Source organism: Crocodylus siamensis, chromosome 13, assembly GCF_052110815.1.
Source record: "Crocodylus siamensis isolate JL-2025a chromosome 13, ASM5211081v1, whole genome shotgun sequence".
Taxonomy (NCBI): domain Eukaryota; kingdom Metazoa; phylum Chordata; order Crocodylia; family Crocodylidae; genus Crocodylus; species Crocodylus siamensis.
Genome location: NC_143407.1, coordinates 24,294,558 through 24,319,687, shown reverse-complemented (window position 1 = coordinate 24,319,687; position 25,130 = coordinate 24,294,558). Strand labels below are relative to the sequence as shown.

Here is a 25,130-nt window from a genome sequence, read left to right as displayed (position 1 = left end):
ACTGTCACAGTCACAGTATCGCTCTGTTCTTGATACCTAGCCTCCAGAGGTGGTACAGCTGCTTAATGCATCCAATTTTCCGGGGCAGAAACTGCAAATTTAACCCCACACTACTATGCACAAGGTGCACTTTTAAGTAAATTTATCTAACAGTGCTAGTTCTGACATGCATGAGATAAAATTTAGGATTGGAGACTATACTTTAATGAAGCTGCACAGCTGCCTCCCTCCTTAAAAGAGGCTTTGGCAGTCGCATCGGTGGGATCAGAATGAGGGGTTCCCATCTCAGTTTTCAAGTCTCTCCCATTATCTAAATGTAACAACCTAAGGATACACAGCCTGGATCAGAAGACCCTGGGAAGGCTGCAAGGAGAGGAGGAGACAGTACCAGAAGGAAGTGCATGTCACAGTGCAATATAGGAAGCAATAGTAGCAGGGTTTGCTGAAAGCCTAACCGCTATCAGAGGTTAGCAGAACTGCTCTGCCAGCCTAGTTTCTTCTCCCTTAATATTAACTGCTGACTCATCTTGCAGCCAAAGTGGGGCCACGGCTCCTCTCACAAAACAGGTGGTCTTGATGGAGGGAGCTGCAACGTGCAGCGGCAGGGCCGGAGACGGGAGCTGCCAGCCCGGCCCAACGCCTTCCCCACGCCTCTGGTCCCAACCTTGCTACTCCCCTGGCGAAGCTTTACCAAGGGCACGGCCCAGGTGAGTGCCCGCGGCCCCGCGCTCACCCCTCCCCCTCGAGGGGCCACGTGCTAGGCTGCAGCTGCCGCTCTCCTGCTTCCCAGCATGCCCCGCGCTCCCCACCTCGTGCTCACGATTCCCAGAATGCACCTGGCCCGGGACCCTCTTAAAGGGCCCGCTCGCCCCATCCGGGCGGTACCTGTGCTGTCCCGGGCCGGGCCCAGGCGCCCTTGTGAGAACGGGCGGCGACGGCTTCGTGTCGCTCGGGGCCACGTGCTGTGCTAAGCCGGGGAGGTCTCTTCCAACTTCCCCTCCTGGCACACGAGCACTGCTGCTGCCTTCCCCACGGGACCCGGCCCGAACCCAGAGCTGACCTTCCCAAAATGGCGGCGGGGAGGTCCGGCGGGCCCTCCCCAAGATGGCGGCGCGGCCGGGCCGGGAGTTCGTAGTGCGCGTGCGCGCCGCGGCCCGGAGTGCAGTGAAATTCCGGGCGGGCGGGGGGAGGCGGCGGCGGAGTGGGGGAGATTCGGCGCGACGGGCAGGAGCCCGGCAGGCACCCGCGGGCTGCGGCGGCCGGACGGAGCGGGGACAGAGCCGGGGGGCGGGGCTCGTGCGGGGCTCGCCGCCGCCTCGCTCGGTCGTAGCAGCTGCTGCCGCCCGGACTCCGCACCGGGCGCAGGGGGGGAGAATGACGGAGCTCCAGTCCGCGCTGCTACTGCGGAGGCAACTCGCAGGTAGCTGGGCCGGGGGGCGCCGCGCCAGGCCGGGCCGGGCGCGCGGTGGGTGGGGGAGGGGCGCGAAGGAAAGTAGGGCAGGGGGGGAGGGGCAGCGGGGTGAGTGAGGGAGGGAGGGAGGGCCCGGGTGGGGGAGGGGCGGCCCGGGGTCCCCCCCGCGGGGGGCGGTGGCTGAGTGGCCCGGGGCCGAGCCGGGCCGGGCCCCGTGGGGTCTTTGTTCGGGCCTCAAGCGGCTGCTGCCCAGCGCCGGCCCCGTCCCCTCCCTTTGTCCGCGGCCGCCCGGACCTGGCTCGGCCCGTCCCGGCCGCGGGGCGAGCATGCGCGGCCGCACAAAGCCACGGCTCCGCGTCGCTCCTGCCAGACTTTAGAGAGACCCCCGGGGGGGCTTCCTCCGCGGCCCTGCGGCCTTTGCTCCGCCGCCCTAATCCCCGAGCGGAGCGGGGGGCCTCGGGGCTGCCAAGGTGTCAGGCGAGGCTCGTCGCCTCCCCCTTCCTCGCGGCCCAGAGGAGGAGGGCCGGGCTCCGGCCCACGTGTGTCAGTAGCCTGCGTGGAGGGGAGGGCAGGGCGCCTCTGCCACAGTGCAGCCACCTCCAGGACACTGGGGCCAGGAAGGGGGTGCGGCACGGTCCCAGGGGGCTCCACTGCTTTCTGCCTCTAAAATAACTCCGCTCCAGAGTTGTCCTTCACCGAAAAGTAGACCAGAGTCACTGCAGCTGGTGGGTTCGGTAGTGAAACCTCTCTCTCCTCTCGCTGAGTCTGTTCTAGGAAACGGCAGGTGTGTATGAGCCTCTGCCTTCACAGCGGTGGCGACGTGTTGTGCCCGTTGCTTATGAGGAGTGGGGTGCTGGCAGTGCCGGGGTGCGTGATTTAATGCTTTGCTACCACAAACTTATTCTGTCGATGTTATAGTCTGGGTACCTGCATGCTCAAGTGCTGTCACTTGATAATGGGTACAGATACAGCCCCGAATCCTGTGGCTGCTAAATGGGCCCTTTCTAAAGGACCCATGTGAGTAAATAAGCTGCTCAATACAGCTTTTGGGGTTATGGCGTTGAACTAGTTTAAATGCTCAGTCGGCCAAAGACGCGAATGGGCCACTTTCACGGCTTTATCTTGTAGACACGATGTTCCGTAATTACAGTGTAAACATATTAGGCTGGATAATTCCTCCACTTCTTGTTTCTATTTGCTGGCATTTCTCCATAGCAAAATGAACAAAGTACCCTGTGATCAAAACAAATATCTTGGCTATGTGTCTTGTAACTATTCAGAGTTACGAGACCAAAGAGCGAGGCGTATTGCTTTTGAAGACAGTGGTGTCTTCTGAGGTTTAATCTTATTTTAATTGGAAGAAATAAGTCATGGATTGTTTGCGTGAAAGAGTGGTAACAACACTTCTATATCCCTTCTGTATCCCTATGTTTTAAATCCAGATGGGCAACCTAACCCTAATTCTTTCACTCAAGGGAGAGTTTGAGTAAACTTGGAGGGTAGGTATCTGAGTATAGAAGTTGAATTACTTATAGTGCTTGTTAACCTGTTGATCATCGGATGGATGGGTACTTCTGCTTTAGACTGTGTTACTAAGACTTCATGTGCTATGAGTTGTATGTTAGTTGGACAACTGTGAGAACATAACAGTTGCCAACGTGGGTTACTGCTCCCTCGGCACGTGGGAGATGACCTATTTAATGTCTGTTCTATATGTCCTCATTTTGACATGGGCCAACCTGTATTGTCAGACGCATTAACATAGCTGGCAATTTTGTATGTGGGTTTCCAGTGCAAGATCCTATAGTGCTATAGGGGAAGGTATCTTTGGAGTGTTCAGAGTTCCTGGTTGAAGACGGTCTAAACGTTCATGTCGTAACACAGACAGACAGACTTTCGAAGTGAATGACCGCTACAGAGGCCAATGCTCATCTTACTCGTGGCAGGCCACTTGAACTCAATGCTGAGGCTGAGCTTCATGGTAGGTCAGGTCTTCCTCCTTCACTGCTGACTGTCTTCCAAGTCTCATCTGGGCCAGTGTATTTCACCCATAATACTTGTTGTTTCAAAACAATAATTAATATTCCAGTGTTCCTGTATCTTGCGAGATGTTGGATAACACTAGATGTGCCTTTGGATCGCATAGGTTGGAATTTGGCTAGTTTTTGACATGATCAAAGTTTTTATAATTGCTTTGGGTTATACACTTACCCATCGCAGTAGTAGTACTTAAGCATAAGAGGTCAGTTGGAGCTGACAGTTCGAGCAAGACATCCATCCCGCTCCTGGATAAGGAATCTGAGAAGCAACATGGTGAAGCAGTTGATGTTGGTGAGATGAGATAGTGAGGGGAGAGAAACAAGGTGGAGACTCTCAGGGCTGCAACAAAATGACATGGGGAAGAGAGCAAGGGCACAGTATAAACACTATAAGTTCCTTTTAATCTGTCTTTCACCCTTTTTTTTTCCTTTATGCTGTTGGTAAAGGATTTTGGACTTGGATTTGTGATGAAGTACTATAAACTTGCATTCAACTTCCATGCAAGTTCTGGAGTTGCACGTATTCAAGGATGACTCTTGGTCCAGGGTGCAGTTACCTCCTAAAACAAAGTTCTAGCTTGTTAAGCCCTCTTTCTCACCAAAGAAGTGAGAAGTTGGATTTTTTTGAGGACCTTGGATTTGATTTGGCTTTGCCTGCCTTTTCCCCTTCTTCCAGATGAGCACGTCAAAGGGAAGCTTCCTGCTAAAGCAAGAGGAGTTCTGTTAATTGCATAACTAGCACCACAACAATAGTTTAAATGAACTAATATGCTGCACTTCAACTCTGGGCAACTGACTTTCAAATTATCCAATTTTTTTTCTTACTGTAAGAAAAGTAACTTGCTGAGGATGGCTGTTCTCTGCCAGGGTCACAAAGTATCTTCCTTCCTAAATACAGCAATTTGCCTAGAGTTCATTTAACTTTGGTAATAAATTCCTTTGCCCAATATGTTTAGGCAATATTCAGCTGTGCTATCAAGAAACTAGGGTACAACTATATGTGCTTGCAATCTTACTTGAAGCTGTTAGTTCTAAGATTAGATATGGTTGTACCAATATTTAATATAGTGAAGAAACTTGGGTCCATATTTAGGTGCTTTTCTTTCAATGTAGGCTTAGGTCTGTTCTATCATTGTTCTCTAGTCTCCCTTCCAGTGAAGGTCTAGGACCCTTCATGAAGTTAGTCCAAGAGTTGTCACCTTGCAGTAGAGGCTAAAAGGGCACAGTTTCCATGGAAGGGGAGTAGAAATTCTATACAAATAGCCTTGGGGATCTTGAGTGCCTGCCTCTCCTGACTTTTTTTTTTAGTGCTACCTGGTTTTAATCACTATTTTCATTTTTTGTTTTGTTTTTAATTTGGTGTACAATAGAGAGTACAATAAGAGGATTAAACATTGTTTCACAAGGAGAAACGCTAGTAGGTAACTCTTGCATAGAAGAGCTATGTGTTAATCAGGTGAAATTTGACATTTTCCATTGTCTGAGATTGCTACAGCCGTTGCAAAGCAGCAGAACTTCATATATACAATCTCTAAGACAGTGGGGGCCAACCTTTTCAGCAGGCATGCCACAAATCCCCCCCACTTCCCTGAGTGCTACTCTGATCTTTTCCTGGTCTGCTGCTCTGCTTGTGTTTCCTGCCCTGTGAACCCTGCCTGATCTGATACTGTGCCTTGTCCTCTGCCATATCTGCCGCTGTGCTGCCCTGTCCCCTCTCCACTTGGGTGCATGCCATGCCAATACCACTTGCAGCACCTGTGCTGCAGTCTGGCCATTCCTGCTCCAAACAAAGCTGTCTGTAATGGTGTAATGGCAAGCAGAAAGCAACTTCTCAAGTACTGCTGTGACTTGCATAGCAATTTTTGGCAAAAAGATCTGACAGCAGCACACTTGACAAGCAAGTCAGTATTTATTTACAATTTCACACTTCTTTTTTTTTTTTTTAATTATTATTCAGAGGGACTTGTCAAGCTTAATACTTCCACATCACTCAATGCCAGCATACACTTGCTTCTAAAAAGGTATCTTCCATATTTTGGACAAGCTTCCTCTACTTCGTTAGCTCTAAGATGCTCCTAAATCAGGGTTGTTCAATCCCTGGCTTACAGGCTACATACGACCTCTGTCATCTAGTCTGTAGGGCTACCTGTGGATCAAAAAAAAATTTGCAGTATTTATTTCGGCTCCCCTGCTGCCAAACTTCTGGACCTATGGTGATCCCTGCAGGTCAAATGACATGGTTCTGTGCACTGGATCATGTGTGCAGGGCTTAATCCTTGGGCCATTCATCTAGCTTATGGGGACCAAAAAATTGCACACCACTGTCCTAATTTTTATCTGTAAACTTTGTTCTGTCATACTGCATATAAATTAATCTCATGAGCAGGATGCCTTTCTTGTGAGGTTGGCTAGACAGAAGTAACTAACTTCTAGATGTTGGCATTTTAGTTTGACTTAGCAAAAGGTTAGGGATGTGAATGTTGCACACTCATAACCTAGGTATGGTACATTACCCAGACCTAAGCAAAGGGGTCATATTGTATTATACAGTGTAATGCTATTGTTTAACAAGTCTCTTAATTTGGGAGGGCAAGCCTTATTCTACTGAGACGGGCAGAGTTGTCATTCAAATCTTAGTAAGTATGAGCACAAGCACTCTCAGACTTTTTGTTTCTTTGAATGAGAGATGCTGACTGTCTTCCCCTGAGCAGCAGTTTGAGGAATTCTCCCAGAGACAGGGGTGGGGTAACAAAAACAAGATGGTAATGGTGAGCTAAACAAATTAGATGGGCTTGATTTTTTTTTTTTTTTTTTTTTTTTTTTTTTTTTCCCCCTGAAATCCAACCTACTTGACAGTCACTCAGTAGAGAAGAGAAAGGTATTTGGTCAGATAGCAACAGCCCATTCTTTTCTGGTTAGGTGACTGACTGACTGACTGACTGACTGACTGACTCCCATCTCTTCCCCACCCTAATTTAGGCATAGCTGTAACTTTCTTCTAGGTTGCATCTAAACTATAAGTTCTAGACTTCTGATCTCCTTTGATAGGGGACTGGTTTAATCTATAAAAGAGGGTAACTGAATATTTTCACATGCCAGACCCTGGATGTGGGGGAGGATGGGGCATGGACTTGTGGGCCATTGGGGTACTTACCAGGAATAACCTCAGACTAGAAGAACTGTGGTGTGCTACTGCCAAACAGATTTTTAACTCTGCCTGCCCCTGCCCCTCCCCCCAACCCCCCTTCCAACAAGTTATTTCCATCCTAAGGAAATGTCCTGATATGTGAATCTCTAGTTAGTTGCCATGGATGGGGACTCCACTTCTAGTGCTGGTAAAATAGCCAGTGGCTATGGGGGTAGGGGTGGGGGAGAGGAGGGAGGACTTATGCATTTTTAATTTTTTTTTGACCAATTTATCATAGCAACTGAATAGGAGGGACAGAGTATCATAGTAAGGATTAGAAAAAGCAGGAAAAGTCTTCAGCAGTAAGTATTTGGTCTAACTTTAGACAATATTGCTTTTGCTTGCATTGGTTTCTTCAAATGACAAATGTCAATGTCTTTTTAAGATCTCAGTTGGTTATATGCTGTGTAGGCTCTCATTCTCTTTCCTTTCAAAGCTGCAGTTTTAAATATCTCAAGCTTGGTTTTCTAAATCAAACTTAACTCTTGGGGAATACTAACTTTCTGGCTGACTATTCTTCATGGATAACTGCTTCCAGCTATGGCCTCTTGATCTACATTGGGGTGGTCAGTCTGCCAAAGTGCCACAAGTGGCATGGACAGCCTTTGTGTGGCACTCAATGGATCGGGGTGGGGGCAGAGAAACTTGGCAGAGACAGGGGATCAGTGTGTCACCTCGAGGGTGCTGGGCTAACTTGTGGCATCTGCCAAAGTTTGATCCCCACTGATCTAAATGAAGTACTCTAGCAAACTAGGGTTTTGACCTGGCTATCAATTCAAGACTTTCAGGCACATCTTAACTACTTCAGTAAAAACAAAAGCTAACTTAAGCTGTAGATATGTAATATATGCTGGAGTATCTGGATCTAAGCCAGTCACTGCCCACATCAAGAATCAAGCAGTGTTGGAGTGGAACTGTAAGGCTTTTTCTCTCTCTCCTTTTTTTGTTTAATATTTTAGGCAAGTAGATTGATAGAATAATAATCTTTTTAAAGCACAAAAACTGGAGGCCTGGCAAAGAGAGCCAAGCTTCTGAAGGTAGGAAGCATTTCTGTCGTCTTCTCTCCCCCCCCCCCCCCCCCCCCCTTTCCTAACTGTCTACATAAGGAATACATGGTGACACAGCCTGAGTAACCATACTTGAGCTCAAATTACAAGGCCACCTAATCTTATCCTTTCCAGCAGCCTGTCACACATCAGCTCTGATTCCATTGGGGGGTACCCCTGAGCTAATTGCAATGTATACACACCCCATCAGTGAAATGTATGCCAGACTCATCTTGGCAAGAACTTGTTAGATATATCTGAAGCCAGGCACTTAGAGTTCATTCTAATAAGTGTGAGCCTTTCTGGATAGCTTAGATTAATTATTTTGCTGCTTCCCACTAGCACTGATCAGGTATCCAGGCCCTGTTTAGAATTAATTGGTTGGGTGGGGGGGGAGTTAAATCTGAAAGAGATTTATTTTTGAGGCACAACTATACCTCCTGGATGTCAACTGAACAACTGCTTATGCTGGTCTTTAAAATACTGGGGAAAAGTAATTCATGTTTTCTGAATATGAAGTATTGCCTCTTTACAGGAAATAGCCTGACTAGCCAGTTTTAAGTCTAGCTGCAGTGACTCATGTGCAAGGCTGACAAGTAATATTCTGAAAAATCTTGTGGAGAAAACGAACTTGTCTCTAGAGCAGTTCTGAGTAACAATGCAGCCCGGAACTGAATAACAGGTTTTGGTATCCTATTAGTAACAAAAGAAAACAAACTGGAAAAGTGCCTCTGAATTACTCAACTTCTCATGTCGTGGGTATTCTGGGGCTCCTGGCAGAGTGCTAGGATGTTAACATCTCCATATGGCCCTTCTGTCAGCTTCTCACTTCTGATGGGTGGATTCCCTGGAATGTTTGCTTGTAGAACAGCATCCACCAAGGCCAGGTACAGTTTTGGTACTTTTAAAAACCAATCAGTTCTAGCACTCATAACAAAAATGTGTTATGGCTGCTCACTGAAGGTGTTCTGGATAGTATGAAATGGTAGGCAAGAAAACTAAGTTTTGCTCTTTCTAAGGAGGTGATCTTGTCACCCCTCTAATCTGCCTTCTGAAGTAAGCCACAGCTTAGTGCATTGGATCATGCCCTTTACCCTCGGGGACAAATAACTTCAAACAGAAGTACACCTCTAAGGTGTTGTAATGCCTGTTAGCCTTCTGGAAGTGAAGTGATGGTATGATATGTGAATGTCTTCTCTTTCTGGGAAAGAGCGCCCATCTTCAAAATATGCCTGCATGAAGGCTGGTGTGGAAGGGATTCAAGCACTTAGGATTAGACTAACTCATTTGGAAGTATAAGAGCAGGGGACATGCATCAGTTTCTGTACTAGCTCAAAAGTGGAGGTAGCTTGGGACTTCTTGTAACTAACTAGTGACCAGAACTTCTTGCTGAAGCCAAGGAAATTTAAAGGATAGTGGCCCTTATGCTGCTCCTTCTGCTTCCTGATGCTTAAGTATGACACATGGATTAACTAGTGTGTGAAGAATGGCAAGAGATGTTGTGACGGCTAATCTAGCTGTCAAAATAATACCTATACCACAGTTGGATTAAGGAAAATATTACTAGTTGTTGTATACAAGCATTTCAGTGCTGTACATGATGCAGGTGACTTGAGCTACCAAAACCTGGATTTGATTAAGTCTTAACTTCTGCTACAGGTGTTTACTGAATTACTGTACTTGGTTAATGTTACTTCTCTTTAATTGGACATTAGACACTAGATACCACTTCTCTACTGCCTCTGACATGACTGATATCTATTGATGCTAGCCTAAAGGCTGACCTGTGGCAGTGTAGAGATGTGCTGTTACTGGAAAGCAGGTCATCCTTTTACAAGGCCTTGGGGGAAAAAAGGCTGGTTGGCTTGGTGTGTAGTCTGTCCTGCAGGTCAGTCCTGCAGGCATTAAGGGGTCTGGGGCTGCCTGTGAGCTAGGAACATTAAAGGGCTGCTGGTGCTGGGACTCCCAGTTCACAGGCGGGTCCAGGCCAGCAGTCGCTCAGTGTTGTGGACCTTCCCCTGCCCCTTCTCCCTCCCCCACACTGCCCTGTGGCTAAGGAATGCACCTTTGTGGCACAGTTGCATGTGATCATGCATGTTGTGGTATTATGTAGCGCACATCCATAACAAGCCAAAAAACATCTGTCAGAGCCCAGAGGGAATTTACGGAGTCTGGCTTGCTTTTAACTTAACATGTATTTTACAGGGGAAATGCCCTGTTCTAGCTTGACTGAAGTCTTAACTCGTTTCCAATATAGGTGTGACTTGTTGCCCTGGATAAAACAGACTTGCTCTTACAAACACATCCTGGAATAGAATTCTTTCAAGCTTCTTTGTAGAGAACGTCATAGAAGATGTTTGAGCATGAAGACATTTGGCTATTAGTGTTCAGTCATAGCCATTAAACTGGTTTGGTCTCGGATCAATACAGACATCATTGCTGAACTGAATAACACTGTTACATCCAAGGTTCATTTGCCCTCAGGTCTGGCAACAACATAGATGCCACCTGCTTACAGTGCCCCTCTGCTGTCTTTAGATAGATGGGGTGATCCCTATGTGTAAGAGTGAACGAACACCCATCTAACTTCATCTCCAAAAAAAATAAAAAACCTGCAAGTGCCCATGGGAGAACACTAACTTCTCTGGATGTTCCTTGGCTGACTTCACAGTAGCTGTTCTTCAACAAGAAGCCTTTTTAAGAACAGACTTGAATGGGAAATGCAGAACAAGAAATCATCTAGAGATTGGTTGTTGAGCACGATTTTAAATGAAGACTATATGGAGTCTTTTTATCCTGTTACCTGGATTAACTTTTTGTGACACCCTTCCCCCTGCCCCCTTTTGGCAGGCTGTATGACTAGCAGTCCTGTTCTGTTCTTTGTACAAATCTTCCAGCTTTCAGCGCTGCCAAGTCCTCCCAAGCCAGTTAGGAAGGCATATTAATGACTTTATTGGTGGTAGACGTATTCCTGGTTACTGTGCAAGTCAGGCACTGTTCACTATGATTCCTTTTAACAATCTGAATTGTCTTCAGCATTCAGTTGTCTCACAAGAGTTGCTGTAGCAATTCAGGTAAACTGGATTCTCCAGCAGTTCTCGGAGTGACCACTGAAAGATGAGGAAAACCTTCATCCAACTAATCAATACTAGGTAGCACTAACATGCTGTAGTAGCTAGTAATGGAGCCTGGATGAACTTTAGAACTTGTCTTCCCTCGCTGAAGGGTGTATTTCTGCACTCTACCTGTTTTTACATAGAGAATTTCACCTGGAGTTTGTAAGAGCAATTGCAGTACTATGTTAACTCAAGTGTTCACATAACATAGAACTTGCCTTATTTGATATGTTTTATCCTTATGACTGCTAAATGGAGTGGAGGAATCAGTTTGGCAGAGACTAAATGATGTGCCCTTATTCATGTGGCATGTCATTGTCAGATGCTACTAAGATGCTCACCGAAAACACAATTTTTGTGAGCTGTGGCTCTTATGTAAGGTATTTTAATGCACTTGGATTTCCCCTGCAAGTGGCCTGCTGTGCCGTGGTTGTAGATCAGTTTATGCTGATCCATACCATCCATTATTATCTGGGGTTTTCTGGAGAAAGTGAGGATATCTTAAATGCAGAGCATTGTACAAACTTGGATTATATGCCCAAAGTGTGTTGTAACTCTAAAACTTAGTCTCTTCAAAAAATCACAAAAACTATTGAGCGGGACTATATACATTTCTTCTGTAGCAAAGTAATGTTCATGTCCATTCAACTTCTGTAACTTCCAGGTGGTAGTATGGTACAACTTTCAACATTTTAAATTCCCAAAAATGGAACAAGGGTAGAAGCTGAAAGCTTTGGCAAGAAAATAAACTGCTTCATCCAAACGCTGATCAGTCGAACCATTTTTGTATCTCATGAATAACTCAACTCTTGTGGATTTACACACATGCCCCCCTTCTTAACCCCACCAGTACTATCCTTCCCCCAAATAGTGGCACACCAGCTTAAAAAAATGAAACTTGTAGCAATAACTGGATTGTAATTGATCAGGCTGTAAAGGTCTTTGTCCCAGTTCAGGACAAATGAATAATTTGGTTGTATTTAACTTGCATGTGTGTATGTAGCTTTATTGGTTTTGTTAAACTTCTAGATTTCAGTTGTACTTCTGTTATATTGTATGGGGCTGTTATAAGAATCTCACTAAGCTGCTGAAAACTGTCATGGTAAATGTACTTCAGAAAATCTTAAAATGCTTCCAAGATGCTTTGAAACAAACTATCTGTCCCTTACTACACGGACACCATCCGGTTATGCACCTTTCATTGTGCATCTGTCTAGGCTTAGTGTCGCTAGGAAAAACTGTATAAAACTGACTACCCAAGCTGGGCTTCTGAAGCTACTGTTGGCAGAAGGGCTTATGTACTTGTGCATGATTGGAATATTAAAGCCCTGAGAGTGTTGTGACATGAAAGTATTTAATAATGTTTTAAGGCTTGAGTCTGTCTATTCATGTTCAACCCAGTAGCATGTGTAGCAAGTAGTCTTTTGGCTGGCTATAGACTTACAGGATTACTTGCAAGGTGCTCAATAAAGACTTGGATAGAAAAATATGGGTTCTTTCAGGTCAGCTACCAAAGAGTAAAACAAACCAACCAACATTAGAGTCGTTCCACAAAACGACTCTTGATGGACAATCCAAGTTCAGGTCTTGTTAAACTTTTAACAAATGATGGAGATGGCAACAGCAGGTTGCCAGGGGTATAGATGAGCCTCGTGACGTACTGGAGCCTGGGCAAGCAAAGTAAACCTAGTAAACTGGTTTTTTTTTTTTGTTTGTTTTTTTTTTAAACTGTGGATGGTACAGAAGAGATGGGAGTGTGCTTGGGAGGATGGGGAGGTTGTTTGTCCTTTTTTTTTTTTCTTCATACAAGGAAGTCATTTACAGCCATGTCCATGAGTCTTAAACTTATACTTCTGTCAAAGTTGAATTTGCGATTTGCTGACTGAAATTTCAGTAATCCAAAATAACATGAAAAACCAAGGAACCAACTACAACACCTGATTACCAATACTTGCAGCTTTTTTTTTTTTAAATGGTTTTAACATTTACAGTCTTCCATAGGGGTGCTACACACAGAGGCAAGTGTCCAAGCCAGCTGATCCTTTGAATCTGAAGACTGAATCAGGAATGGTTGCCAAGTCAGTTGATAGGGACCACTGCTCCAAAAAGTTATTTTTATCATGGCAGACTTCCTTCCCTCTCTCCAGAATGGACATTAGTCATGAGAAATATCTTACTTCAAAACTAAAATTACCATGAGGCTTACTTTGGCTAGTATGCTAAATGGCTCCTGTTGGCCATGTTCTTAACATGCTGTGAAGTGATAGAAGTGGAAGACGTGGCCAAGATACTGGACTGGACTAGATGAATGTAGCTTGTACTAAACCAGTACAGGAGGAAGATAGACAGCATACAGTTCTCTGGAAACCCCTCCGTCCTAATAAGAAGCTGTTTTTTAATTTTAGCCAATTTAAGTCCAGTATTGTCCGAACAGGGGACTAGCCTGTAATGGGTATGGGGAAACGAATAATAGGGAGGAACTCGTTTCTTCCCACCCCCAAACATTGATGGCTTCTAGTGGGCTGCATTGCAGGAGCATAGTGTCAAACAAACGAGTAACTACACAATTCGTCCTAATCGGGGATCCTGGCTTTCTCTCTTTTTTTTTTTTTTTTTTGCAAAAAAATAAGAAATTCTGATAACCGGAAAAATCTGCAACTTTAAAAGGAAAGGTCTTGTGGGGGGGCTGCCACAGGGGGCTCCCAGTTGCCAGAGCTATGGGGCCAGGGACCCAGGTTCTGTGACCTAGCGCTGCAGGGAACAGTGGGGCTGTGTGGGGATCTCTTTGCCTCTGAGGTCTGCATTGCTTAAAACCTCTCTGCCTCTGAGCTCCGCATAGCAATGCGTCGCCTGCGTGCTTGGCAGCAGTGTGGGGTTGTTTCCTATGGTTGTATGAAATTTTGCCGAGCGTTTAGTTTCGAAGCTGTTCCAAGCTCAAAACAGCAAAATCAAAACTAAACAAAAAGCTCTGAAACAGCCTTGAAATGAAATGAGGATACTCTAAATGTTTCATATTTTGAAGCAGCCTGGTGGTGGGAGGCAGGGGAGGGCTAGGGCTGTGCTCTGAGCAACTCTGCAGCCCCTCTTATCCAGTGCAGATCCAAAGGTCTGCCCTCCTGGGGGCATGGGCCCTCAGATCTGCGTGCAGGATGATGGCAGGCTGCCGCTGCCAGCAAGCATCAAGAGTTATGCTTTTAGCATTCTGAGGTGCAGTTTCTGAGAAACCTCTGCACCCATCTCCTTAAAAATTGGCAGGGTTCATGCCCTTGGAAGGGGCTACCATCCCTGCGTTTTCATCTGAATCGGGCAAGAAAGGACAAGGTTTTAAGCATTTTCATGATTCCCTATTGTAGCCAATGGGCGAAACACCGAAACTGTTTCAGCAAAACAGGACAGTGCTTTGAAATGGTGCAACAGATGTCGAAACAATGATGTTGTGCACAGCTCTGTTGTTTTCCTCACTGCTATGCAGGCTGGGGACACATCCTCCGGGCAGCATGGAGCTCACAGCTGCAAGGAGATCCCCGTGCCGCCCTGCTGTTCCCTGCAGGGCCGGGTCACATCCACTGGGCTATGGAGGCAGCCTGCCCTGTGCTCAGATCTGGGGGGGCATGGGTCCCCCCCAATCCCCTGGGAATGTGTGCAGTGGGGGGGAGCTCCCCCACCCTCCCAGCCCCAAGAACCATGCATCACCAGGCTGGGCAACAGCAGTCCCAGCCCTGCTGTTACCAGATTTGCCCACTACTTTGGGGTGTGCTCATTTATGAGGGCTAGGGTCTTGGTAATTCTGTTAATGTGCTGCTTGTGTTACTGGTGTTTCTATATGGAGCTGTATCTCTCCCCGTGCAAGCCATCACCCCCAGTGGAGCTATCTTGCAAGACTCAGTTCAGTGGGGCTGGGTTCCTCCAGTCCCCAAATCAGTCATACACTCAAACACACACGCATTAACGTGACATGCCTGACCTGGCTGGGTTGATCAGCATGGACAGGCTGACACCCTCATATGCCAAGAATCAGTTCATCAGAGCAACAATAACTACAGTCAGACACAAGCACACAGTTAAACAGAATACCTCTGAATCGGGCCAGGTGTCCAGATGACACCCTCATGGGCCAGCATTCAGTTCATTAGGGCACATCTGAGCCAAACTGGGTCAATCAGCCTGTACAAGCTGATTCCCGTATGCGTTTCAAACTCAGCATGTCCCAATCTTTTAGCCTCTTGACAAGCAGACCCCACAGTATTTTGGGGCTACACAGGGATCTTTAGCTTGGGTAAAAGGAGCGTTGCTGCAGAGCAAGTGGAGGAAAGAAGTAAAGAAGGAAAAATATACCCAATTACCACCAGTTTGACTAAAGAAGTTATTTATTGCTAAGTAGATGAAATATATATATTGACACTAGTAGTAATAGACATGCAAAGGAAAAACAAACGCAAACAGTCACAATATACCCTGGTTTCACTAAGTATTTGGGAAACTTAGCTCAAGCTTAACTAATACAGTTCAGGTTCAGAAATCTATGTTTGGAGAGAGAGAGCTGGGATCTCACCAGTCCAAGGCACTTGGGTTGCAAAGCTGACAGGTCAGAGTTCTCTGCACGATCCTTGAAGGGAGATGATCTTCCTCCTGCAGCCTCTCCAGAAGAAAGCGGGTGGTATCAGCGCACACACTGCTGCTGCTTTTACAGATTTTTATACCCTCAGCTCAGCTGCTTTCAGGCATTCTCAATAGTGTAAATCAAATTGTCTTTTCTATTGACAAGGGGTTATCTGGTTGGAACATCTCAGGAACTTGATTGATACTCAGGAAACACCTACTTGGGAGCCAGCTTGACATTCCTATGGATAGCAGATATACTTGATGGGATATCTCCTGGTGTCTTCAGAAACAATAGATTGCAGCATCAGGGTTTTGGATTTTTACTTGCTGTGAACAAGCCTCAGCTTAGCATGACTTTTCCAGATCTTACTATAGTCTTTTAACAGACTTAAGGCACTTGTTGAAGTGTTCGTAACCTGTTGTGGAGAGGACTTCCACCAGTCGTCTTGGGAAAAGTATGACAGCACTTGCGGTCAAGGCTCCAATGGGCTGGATGCTGTTATTGAACCCTGTACGATTGCTCACATGTTATCCATACCCCCTCGGACTCGGTGTATTGCCTCAGCATTCCCTAACCCGGCAACTGAGTTTTAGCCAATTAAGTTTCCATAGGCCTCCCATAGTGGGACCGGCGATTGTACGGCCCGAGATGCCTAGTAAACTTACTTTTGCTTAGAGGGGGGGGAAGGAAAAGTCCTTTGTAAATCCAGATTAGAACTGGTCTGATAAGTCCTGAGCTGGGTGTGTGGGTTGAGCATTTGGAACACAGCTTCCCCATCATGCTGTGCTGCTTCGCTGATCCCAGAATTCACTGCTGTCTCTGCTTCAGGCTTTCTGTTCTCCATCTCTCATGTAAATGAATGGTCATCTGGTCTCATCTCAGATGCAAATGAGACCTAGGGCAGTTGTTTCACTCTTGTCACCCTTATCTGGAGCGTTTTAGGTGCGTCTCTCACTGCATCTTAATCAGTTTGTTTAGCTGGGGGGGACAATTCTTTGTGAGTCAGACAGTCTGTCCTGTGTCAGGGTTCCCCAAGAACATGGAGCTGAGAGGTAACGCTGCCTAATGCCCTCCCTTCCTGTGGGGGCCTCAATCTTCCCTTACCTGTAAGAGCTGCTCTCCAGACTGCCTGGCAGCCAAGTGCACATGGTGCCCCCACCTCACTGCCCTCCTCCTGCTCCCTTCCAGCCTTTTGCAGGCTGGAACTCTACCAGCCCGTGGAGAGCTCTTTGCAAAACTGCAAAAAACACGGGTTTCTCCACTAAAATGAGAAACTTGTGTTTTTCCTCTGGTGAGTGGGGAAAATCTGTAGGCTTTTTCTTTCCTTTCTTTTTTCTTTTTTTTCTTGTGGGAAATGGAAAACCCGGATCCCTAGTCATAATCATAGCACTAAAAACGAAAGCTCTCCATGACTGGAGCAGTCCTCTGTCCCCATTTTCCCTTCTGTTGGAGATGGGGGGGAAGGGTCTTTGAAGCCTGAGCAGTGACTTGCGGGATGGAAGAAAGCATAGCTGCAGGTTGAGGGCAAATAAATCCCCAGTAGACCATGCAACCAATCTGAAATCAAAATGCAAATAGCATGACTTTCCAGAGCAGGGATGGGCAAAATGCACGCTGCAGGCTGGAAGTGGCCCACCAGGCTACTCTGTCTGGCCCACGGGGCCCCTGGAAAAATTTTAAAAATTTAATATCTGTGCCCCTGGCTGCCTGTCATGCAGCCCTCAATGGCTTGCTGAAACTTGCTAAGCGGCCCTCTGCCCAAAATAATTGCCCGCCCCGTCCTAGAAAGGAAATGGGGAAGTAGGTTGAGTGAAGCTTCCAGCAGCTTTCTCTCTAGGATGAAGCTGCTATTTCTTATACTCTTACTCTTCAGGTAGTGGAATGATGGAAACTGCCAGCGCTTGCAACAAGATGTCAGCCATCACTTTTTTCCAGTGCCGTGGTGTTGGGGTGCATGGACAAAGGAAAACTAAACTGTGATCTTTCCTTGACCTCAATTAAGCAAAATATAGCTGTCGTAATCAAAACTGTGTGCACCAGTAGAAGCAATTGTAATACGGGCTGCTTCACCAGTAGCCATAGCTGCACTGCAGCTTCGTTGGGCAGGTGGCCATAGTTCGGGGTGGTGGTGGGGGGGGGGGTTGTGTGTTTTTTTTGGTTTTGGGTTTTTTTGGGAGGGGGGTTGGCATTTGCTTCTACATGTAACTTGCTGAAACTGTACAAGACTCTGAAATTTGGTTTTTGCATTAGGCAGAGTAAATGGCAGTCTTCAGTGAGAGCACTACAGAAATGTTCATGTGCAGTAGCAGACTGAGTGAAATGGCAAATTGAAAAGTTTAGATGCCATACATAGCTTCTGCATTTAGCTATCAGGCTGTTTCTGCTTAGTCATTTTGTTGCTGCTGCTTTGCTTTTGGATTTGTATAAAGACTATACTGGCAGGAGGGGGAGGGAGCCCTGGTAGTTTGGTGTGAATTGGATTAAATGGGGAACTGTAGCTGTGGCTCATGTTGTTTTTATCTAGTTTTCTTTCTGGGTGACTTCACAGAAATGCAGTGCAAACAAGTCCTTTTTGAACTTGCTGCCACAGGCTACATTTACAACGCAGGCAAGTTGCACCTTAAATCAAGTGTGTTGACCATGTGCATAACTAAAGTCTTTCCAGACAGTGTTTTGTGGGCTTTTTTGTTTTATTGTAATTGTTACCCAAAAAAATCTGGCCAGGGAGGCTGCAAGCTAATGAGTTGGGTTTTTCTTTGTTTTCTGTTTCCTCTTTCCGAGGGAGGGGAAGAGCAAGTGGAATTGCTCCTTGACTGAGTATTTTGACTTCCAGCTCAAGTATCGGTCTTCTCCTTTGTGTTCCACTGCCATGATGGTTGACTGCCCCCCTTTCCCTCCCACTTTGGTTGTGCTCTTAAAAGGATCAGCCCTAGAGGCTGGCTTCTGTTGCCAGTATTTGGAGGTGCTGGGTACTGGGGCTCGCTTCCCTTGATCATGACAGCACATACACACATGAAGCAGTTTAATACTTAGGAACAGTTCTAACAAAGATGCAAGTAGTTTGACTATCTTTGTATATTGGTTTAAATGACAGACATACAAAATGAGTGCTTTTCTTTGTTTCAGAGTCAGGTGGGGCTCTGGTTGTTCATGGCAATACCTGCTGGTAGGCATAGCAAGATGGTAGCTAAGGAGTACGCATGCTAACTCCTGATTGAATAAAGCACAGCTGGATAAAGAGCCAAAGCCCTCCCTTGAACTAGCCTTGGCTGAGTACCTGTCCTTTATTAGCATCAACTGTGGCCCAGCAAAAGAATTATGCATCTTCACTGTGTGTGTGTTTGAATGCTGAAGGGGGGCGGGGTTGGAGAATGAGCCCCAAACTCTGCAGTATAATATGTATAATAACTAGACTAAGCACCAATAGCACGTGCTGCCCTGAAAAGGGGTTGTACTTGATGCTGTAAAAATACTTGGAAGCCCAATAAGAGTAGGTAGAAGTCTCTTCTTCTTCCCATAGCCTTTCAAAAAGTGATGATCAGGCCCAGTGGATAGCTTCAGCCTGAATTCAGCTGTGCCATTTGTTTGCAAAACTGTTATGCTTCTTCACCCATTGCATCACTCCTCTTCTGAATGATGGTATAATTCTTTACCTGGGCATGTTATCTCAGCATCCAAGCAGGCTGGATGCTGAAACATGTTGGTAGACCTCTGTAAATAGAAACTTTAGCATTTCCTTCATCTGTGGGCTTGGCTGCTACTTGTCTCTATCCTACTCCTCTAAAGATGGGAACCAAAGTCTTTAGCCTAAGCTGAAATCACAGAACTTTTAGACTACCTGAACAAATAGTTGTAGCATGGACTTTCTAAGCTTACATCCTCGATATATACTTATTTGGGAAGTTTTTGTTATTCCTGGGGATCAAAATGATCTTGCAAATGTCCGAAGATTCTTGCCTGGGTGGGTGGGTGTCATGGTGGAAGGTGGAATATGCTCTCTTATTCACTTCAGAACTACTTCCTAGGTTACAGTTAAGATTTTTTTTTTTTTTTATGCTTGGCTTTCAGATTTCCTTTCAGTTTATTCCAGTTGCAGATCAGACAGCTTCTAGAGTGTATTTAAGGAGTCCTGTAACTGCAGTTCTCGGTTTTTGGTTTTCTGGGGGTTTTTTTTAAGTAGCTACTAGATGGAGTTTCATCAAACCTGTAGCTGATCTGGCTTGTGTAAAAATCAAGTCATCCCCTCTGAGAGGGAAGACGTTTTAGGGAGAACAAAGCTTATCTGACCTCCAAGGAACGATTGGGCAGCAACTTCAGCTGCTGCTCTTTGCAAAACTTCTGCGCTGTAGGAATGCAAATGTGATCTCAAAGTTGCGCTTAAGTATGTAACTTCAGAAAATGTTTCTAAATAATTGGTTCCTCCAGTTTTTTCAAGATAATTTCTCTGAAGGGACAGTGGTATTTGCATTCATCTTAATACGTTAGACCCTTAACATCTAACTGAACAGCTGTAGTGCTGGCTACTTGCTCCTTTGAGTGGTGGAAACCATACTGGCTTCTGTCCTCCTATGATGATTATTGGGGGAGAGCAGCAGTCGGCATAAACCTAGTGGATTTATTGCTGAGCAGTTATTACAACTACTTTTTGCAAATAGTAACTGCTGCAGAAGCCACACCCTCACATCTCCACCTTCATTCCTCGATTTCAGATATGTAGTAATTCTAACTTGACTGAAAGTGACTTGAAGGCTGACTGACATCTTGAAACTAAAACTTGTTGTAGTACAGTGAGTGAGGGTTTCTTTAGCTTTTAAGAGGCACTCCATTTGAGAGCTTTCTGGAAGTAGACTTAACTGAAATCATCTAAAGACTATTTATTTCAGAAGTGCTCTTGGACTTGTACAGGACTTCCATATATCAATTAATCATCAGTCTAGAAGCACAAGTGGCAAGATCCAAGTATCTTATCCCTAGTGGGCAAGACTGAAACGCAGCAGATTTAACCTGTAATTCTGTTAGCTTTGGTGTGATTAAAGTCTAACCAGCTACTTGATCCAGATGAATTTTAGCAGCATTTGGCTCCTCAGGTCTCTTGGATTCATTAGCTCCTTGTTCCTTTTGTGAGGGTCAGGTGAGGCAGATGCTCACTCTCTCCACCTATAGCAGGAAATACTCTACAATCTTGCCTTCTGCATTGTAGCTCTTCTTGCTAAATATTATGATCATAGTTGTTGGAGAATGCAACACAGGGGATGCGACTACACATAGTATTAGTGACGCAGTAAACCTTGGCACAGTTAGCTCAGAGTTGATTGCTCTTGGGTGCCATGTTACACGTGCACCTGAGACCACAGCACGTTGTGCTGGGTAAGAGCAGCCCCAGCTTACAGGGGACCCGGGAGGTCAGCCTGCTCCCTCCTAGATCACCGTGCTGTGGAGGGGCTGACTGGGGCATGAACATGAGGATGGTTCTTTTTCAAGACAATTTACAGGTATTATTCTTATTTGTGGTGGCATTATTTAAAGACTTTAACTAATGCTGCCAGAGGATAGTACTTCTGTTTTACAAGTAGTGTCCTACAGAGGTGTTTGTTAGTTTTTACTAAGGCCTAGTAGGGGTGTATGTGTAGACGCTAAGACTTTACTGCAGAGCTGATTAATCAGCTCCACGGTAAATCTTGTGTAGGTGCACCGAAGGAGTACTAAACTAAATTTTGGCATAATTGGTTCTCTAGTACTATCCAGTGACCCAGCAGATTTGTTTTGGAACTTATGCTCTAAAGAGGGATTCCTTTTTTGAGAGGCTTCCCCTTTTTCTGCCACCCCCTAGTCTATCTTCTGAGACCACAAGATAATGATGCAGATGTCTGTTCACCAGGCCCCAGGGTTACTATGTAGAAGTGAGGTAATTGATGGTAGCTGGTAAGGGGTTAAGGCCAGATTCCAACCAGTAATCTCAAAATTGCTCATGATAGGATTTCTTAACCGCCGCACAGAAGTCCACAAAATAACAAGCACATAACAAATATGCTTACAATCACACTCACGCAAGCTTTTTTTTTTTTCTTTTTTTCTTTTTCTTTATTTTTTTTAAACAGAGCTCAACAAAAATCCAGTGGAAGGCTTTTCAGCAGGCTTAATAGACGACAATGATCTTTACCGATGGGAAGTCCTTATTATTGGCCCTCCAGATACACTGTAGTAAGTACTAGCATCATACTGAAGCTGAGTGTCTTTTGTTATTGCTTGCTGACAGATAAGCAGCTATATATATATATATATATATATATATATATATATATATATATATATATATATATCATTTTTGGGTTAACCCTGAGTTACAGGCAGTAAGATTTGAACTGGTTAGTGCTGGCTTATTGCTGATTCATGTGGCTATATATTTACAGGACTAAATTTTACCTTGTAAATATCTCTGTACTAGCCAAACCACTATGCAAATTCTCCCTCAAAGATAACTACTTAGGAAGCTGTCCACCCTCCCTAGTGCTGTATGTACCATCTTCCCTGGCCCTCTGTTTTGGGAGGGAGAGAATGGAGGGGCTTGTGGGATCTCCTTGCTCCTCTGCACAAGTAAGTAAGTGTAGCAGATCTCTTAATGTTGCTTCTGTCAAATTTTTTATAGGAGGTGAGGAGGCAAGGGGACACACAGGGCAGTAGATTTGAGTAATGCAAGTTGCTGCCTGGTTTTAAAAAAAAACAAAACCTCCAAACTCCAATCCACAAACTTAATTCCTCACGTTCCATTATGTAAAATTTGTCTCTCTAAATCTAGAATACTTAAAGCTTCTTTAGTCTGTGTCTAAATGTCAGGTGTTCATTGCTGGAACTACTGAGATTTCCCGTTAAGACTTTTTACAGTAAGATCTAAGTGGCTTCTTAAAGTAGGAGCCACGCTTTAAAAAACAAAGAGACAGTGGCTTTTTTTGACAATTGTTCCAGTACACTAATAAAACCTTTTGAGATTTGCAATGAACCTTCTCTTTCTGATTTCCCCCCCCACCCACACACATACGCATGCATGCACATAAATACAAACCAAAATCTACATCAGACCTAGAACTCCTCAGCAGTGCAAAATTAGTTCGCTCTAACAGTAACAGGTAACCTTGCATCATCATAGCCAGGGGTGACACCTTAATAAATATTGCTTGGCTTTTAACTGCAATTATAGTAAAGCAGAATGAGCTCACTGTCAAAGGCCTCTTTGAAGCCGTAATAACACTGGAGTAATTTGGTCACAAATAGGGTTTTCCCCTTTGTATTGTTCTGTTCACTTTGTTTTGTTTTACTTGTGGGTTTTTTCCATATATTTTGATATGGAAGCAGTTGGCTTTGATCTTTTAAACTGATGAAATGCAGAGCATATACCTGAAGACACCAGCTGTGCCCACCCAACCCCCCTCTCTCCCCAGTGGTGGTACCCATTACAGGCTTACATGGAAGGTAAAACGGGGGCAAGCAATTATTTTGGGCGGAGGGCCACTTACCTGGTTTTGGCGAGCTGTCAAGGGCCGCATGGGTAGCCATGCCCCTTAACAGGTGCCCTGCCCCCTGGTCACCATCTTGGGACCAGTGTCCCAGGGCCACTGCTGGTGGGGCGCAGGCTGGCAGGGGTCTGTGGAGCCAGGCTGAGTTGCACAAGCAGGGAGAGGGGAGGAGCTGGCCCGGCTCCATAGAGCCCCTGCTGGCCAGGATCCCTGTATCCCTGCTGGCACTGGCCCTGGGACACTGGTGCAGGCCCTGTGCTCCCGTGCCCACTCGTACCCAGTGTGCCACCCAGCCCCGCGGTACAGACGGGGGCAGCACGCAGCCCTGATCCCCTGCTCGCCGGCAGGGAAGGAGCTGGTGCTGAGCACGGGGGGAAAAGCAGCCCCGCACTGCCTGCTGCAGCCTCTCTCAGCCTACACAGGGTTGTCCTGAGCAGGCACAGGCAGCCCCACATGGGCTGTGAGCAGCTGCAGCACAGGGCATTGGTGGGGCTGCTTTTCCCACGCTCGACACCAGCTCATAACCCACCCCTGCTGCCAGCTTGGGCCCCGTGTCAGCTCCAGGCTCGCCCATGGGGGCTGCATGTGGCAGTAGCAGCTGCTTGGCACGGAGGCAAGCGGCTCCCCTGCTTGCAGCACCAGGCAGTGTTTGCTCCTGCCTGCTGGAGCTTGCGCACTGGGCTGCACAGAAGTGGTGGTGGCAGCATCACGTCAGCCTACCGCAGCATGGTGGCAGCATCACGTCAGCCTACCGCAGCACAACCTGTAACATGTTTCTGAACAGGTTCAAGGCCCTCTCCTTTCTTGAGGGATGGTGGGGAGAGCTCTCTCTAAAATGCCGGTCTTCTGCTGGACAGAATTGATCAAGCAGTCAGCTTGCTCTCTCTGGACTTTTCCTAGCCAGGCAGAGAAGTAGCTGCAGAGCTCTCAACGCTGCCCCCCTTTCCAGTGAGGCAAGGGAGAACCTGAGCAATAAGGGACAGCAGTTGCTGCCAAGAGGGAGGTTGGTAGGATGTGGGGATTCTTCATAATAAAGTCAAACAACTTGCTCTAAAAACTGTTGGGTCCAAAAAGGTATAATGTGTAATGCACAGAAGTCTGTCTCTAGAGCAAGGGGTGGTCAAAATACAGCGGGTGGGCAGGATCCAGCTCACCAATTAATTGTATTCACCCTGCAGCTGCCCATGCCGTGCTCTGGATGGGACTGATTTCCTCCCCGCCGCCAGGTTCTCCTTCCAGCCCCACACCCACCAACAGCACTGCCCTGGCCTAAGCCAGCATGCAGTTTCCTGGTAGGCTTGCTATTGCAGCTGCCCAGGTACAGCTAGTCTCCTGCCCCCAGCAGCTCCTCCTGCTGCACTGCTCAGGGAAAGTGCAACTGGGCAGATCCTAGCTGCCTTCCACTTGCTTTGCCTGCCTGGTACAATGAGCACTGGCCGAGGCTGGGGCTAGGACTGTGCTGCCAGTGGGCATGAGATGGGTACAGACCGGAGTGGACAGGGCTCGGCCCCATGTAGAGCACCATGGGCCAGACTGGGGAGGCGAGGGGGACGGCTGATGGATGACACCAGCACTGCACCGCCCAGAGGAGCTCTGCTTCATGTGCTACCCAACCAGCTCCCAGGACCTAGCATGCAGGCAGCCCCCCACAACCCCTCCCCCTACTCTGTATATACACAGTGTACAAGAGTAAAACTTTATTTTGAGCTGATATGCAATCATTTCTATTTACACTACTCAAAGACTTGCCAGGATAAAAATGTTTTTGAAATTATAATCTTTCAGAAAATGTAACTTAAACACATTTTATAGATTAAAACATCATCAACTGTAACATTATTTTGTGTGGCCCTCAACAACTTACCCAAAACTAAGTGTCCTGCCAGCCAAAATAATTGCCCTCGAGGAACACAAGACTTGAGCCAGGTAGAATAGCTAATTTGACATCCTGGATGCACTCCCACTTATCTGAGTTCAAAACATGCTATTTAATGAAGTTAAGTCTTCATCTCCCTACCCTACCCCGTTGCAAGTCAACTAGTGTGATCTTGATTTGTGCCTGGATCATACTAGAAGTATGCTCAGTTCTGTACTTCTTATCATAAGACTTATGTGTTTTATGATCTGAGAAACATCTGCATGTCTTGTTTGGCCTTGGAAACTACCAGCTGCTGAATCTGCCCAGAATGTAATTAGAGGTGCACCAATACATCAGTC

At 46.2% G+C, this 25,130-nt stretch overlaps 2 protein-coding genes across 11 annotated transcripts in view; one reads left to right on the top strand and one right to left on the bottom strand.

Annotated features, from left to right (window-relative positions):
* SPNS3 (SPNS lysolipid transporter 3, sphingosine-1-phosphate (putative)) overlaps nucleotides 1-1,161 on the bottom strand; it is a 69,665-nt gene extending 68,504 nt beyond the window's left edge. For 2 of the 4 annotated variants that reach the window (XM_090026589.1, XM_090026593.1), the window contains exon 1: nucleotides 886-1,024. The gene's annotated coding sequence lies outside the window, so the exon portion shown is untranslated. Of the gene's footprint in view, nucleotides 1-691; nucleotides 843-885; nucleotides 1,025-1,060 lie in introns of those variants that run through there. The other 2 variants (XM_090026590.1, XM_090026592.1) reach the window with 2 other exon arrangements.
* The window catches only part of UBE2G1 (ubiquitin conjugating enzyme E2 G1), a 43,434-nt gene continuing 19,406 nt past the window's right edge, over nucleotides 1,103-25,130 (top strand). For 4 of the 7 annotated variants that reach the window (XR_016439042.1, XM_090026598.1, XM_090026595.1 and 1 more), the window contains exons 1-2: nucleotides 1,103-1,420; nucleotides 21,501-21,603. Coding sequence is in view for 6 of the 7 variants with exons in the window: in XM_090026598.1 (XP_089882724.1) it covers nucleotides 1,105-1,420; nucleotides 21,501-21,603 (419 nt within the window). In the remaining variant the exon portion in view is untranslated. Of the gene's footprint in view, nucleotides 1,421-2,037; nucleotides 2,196-21,500; nucleotides 21,604-25,130 lie in introns of those variants that run through there. The other 3 variants (XM_090026594.1, XM_090026599.1, XM_090026596.1) reach the window with 3 other exon arrangements.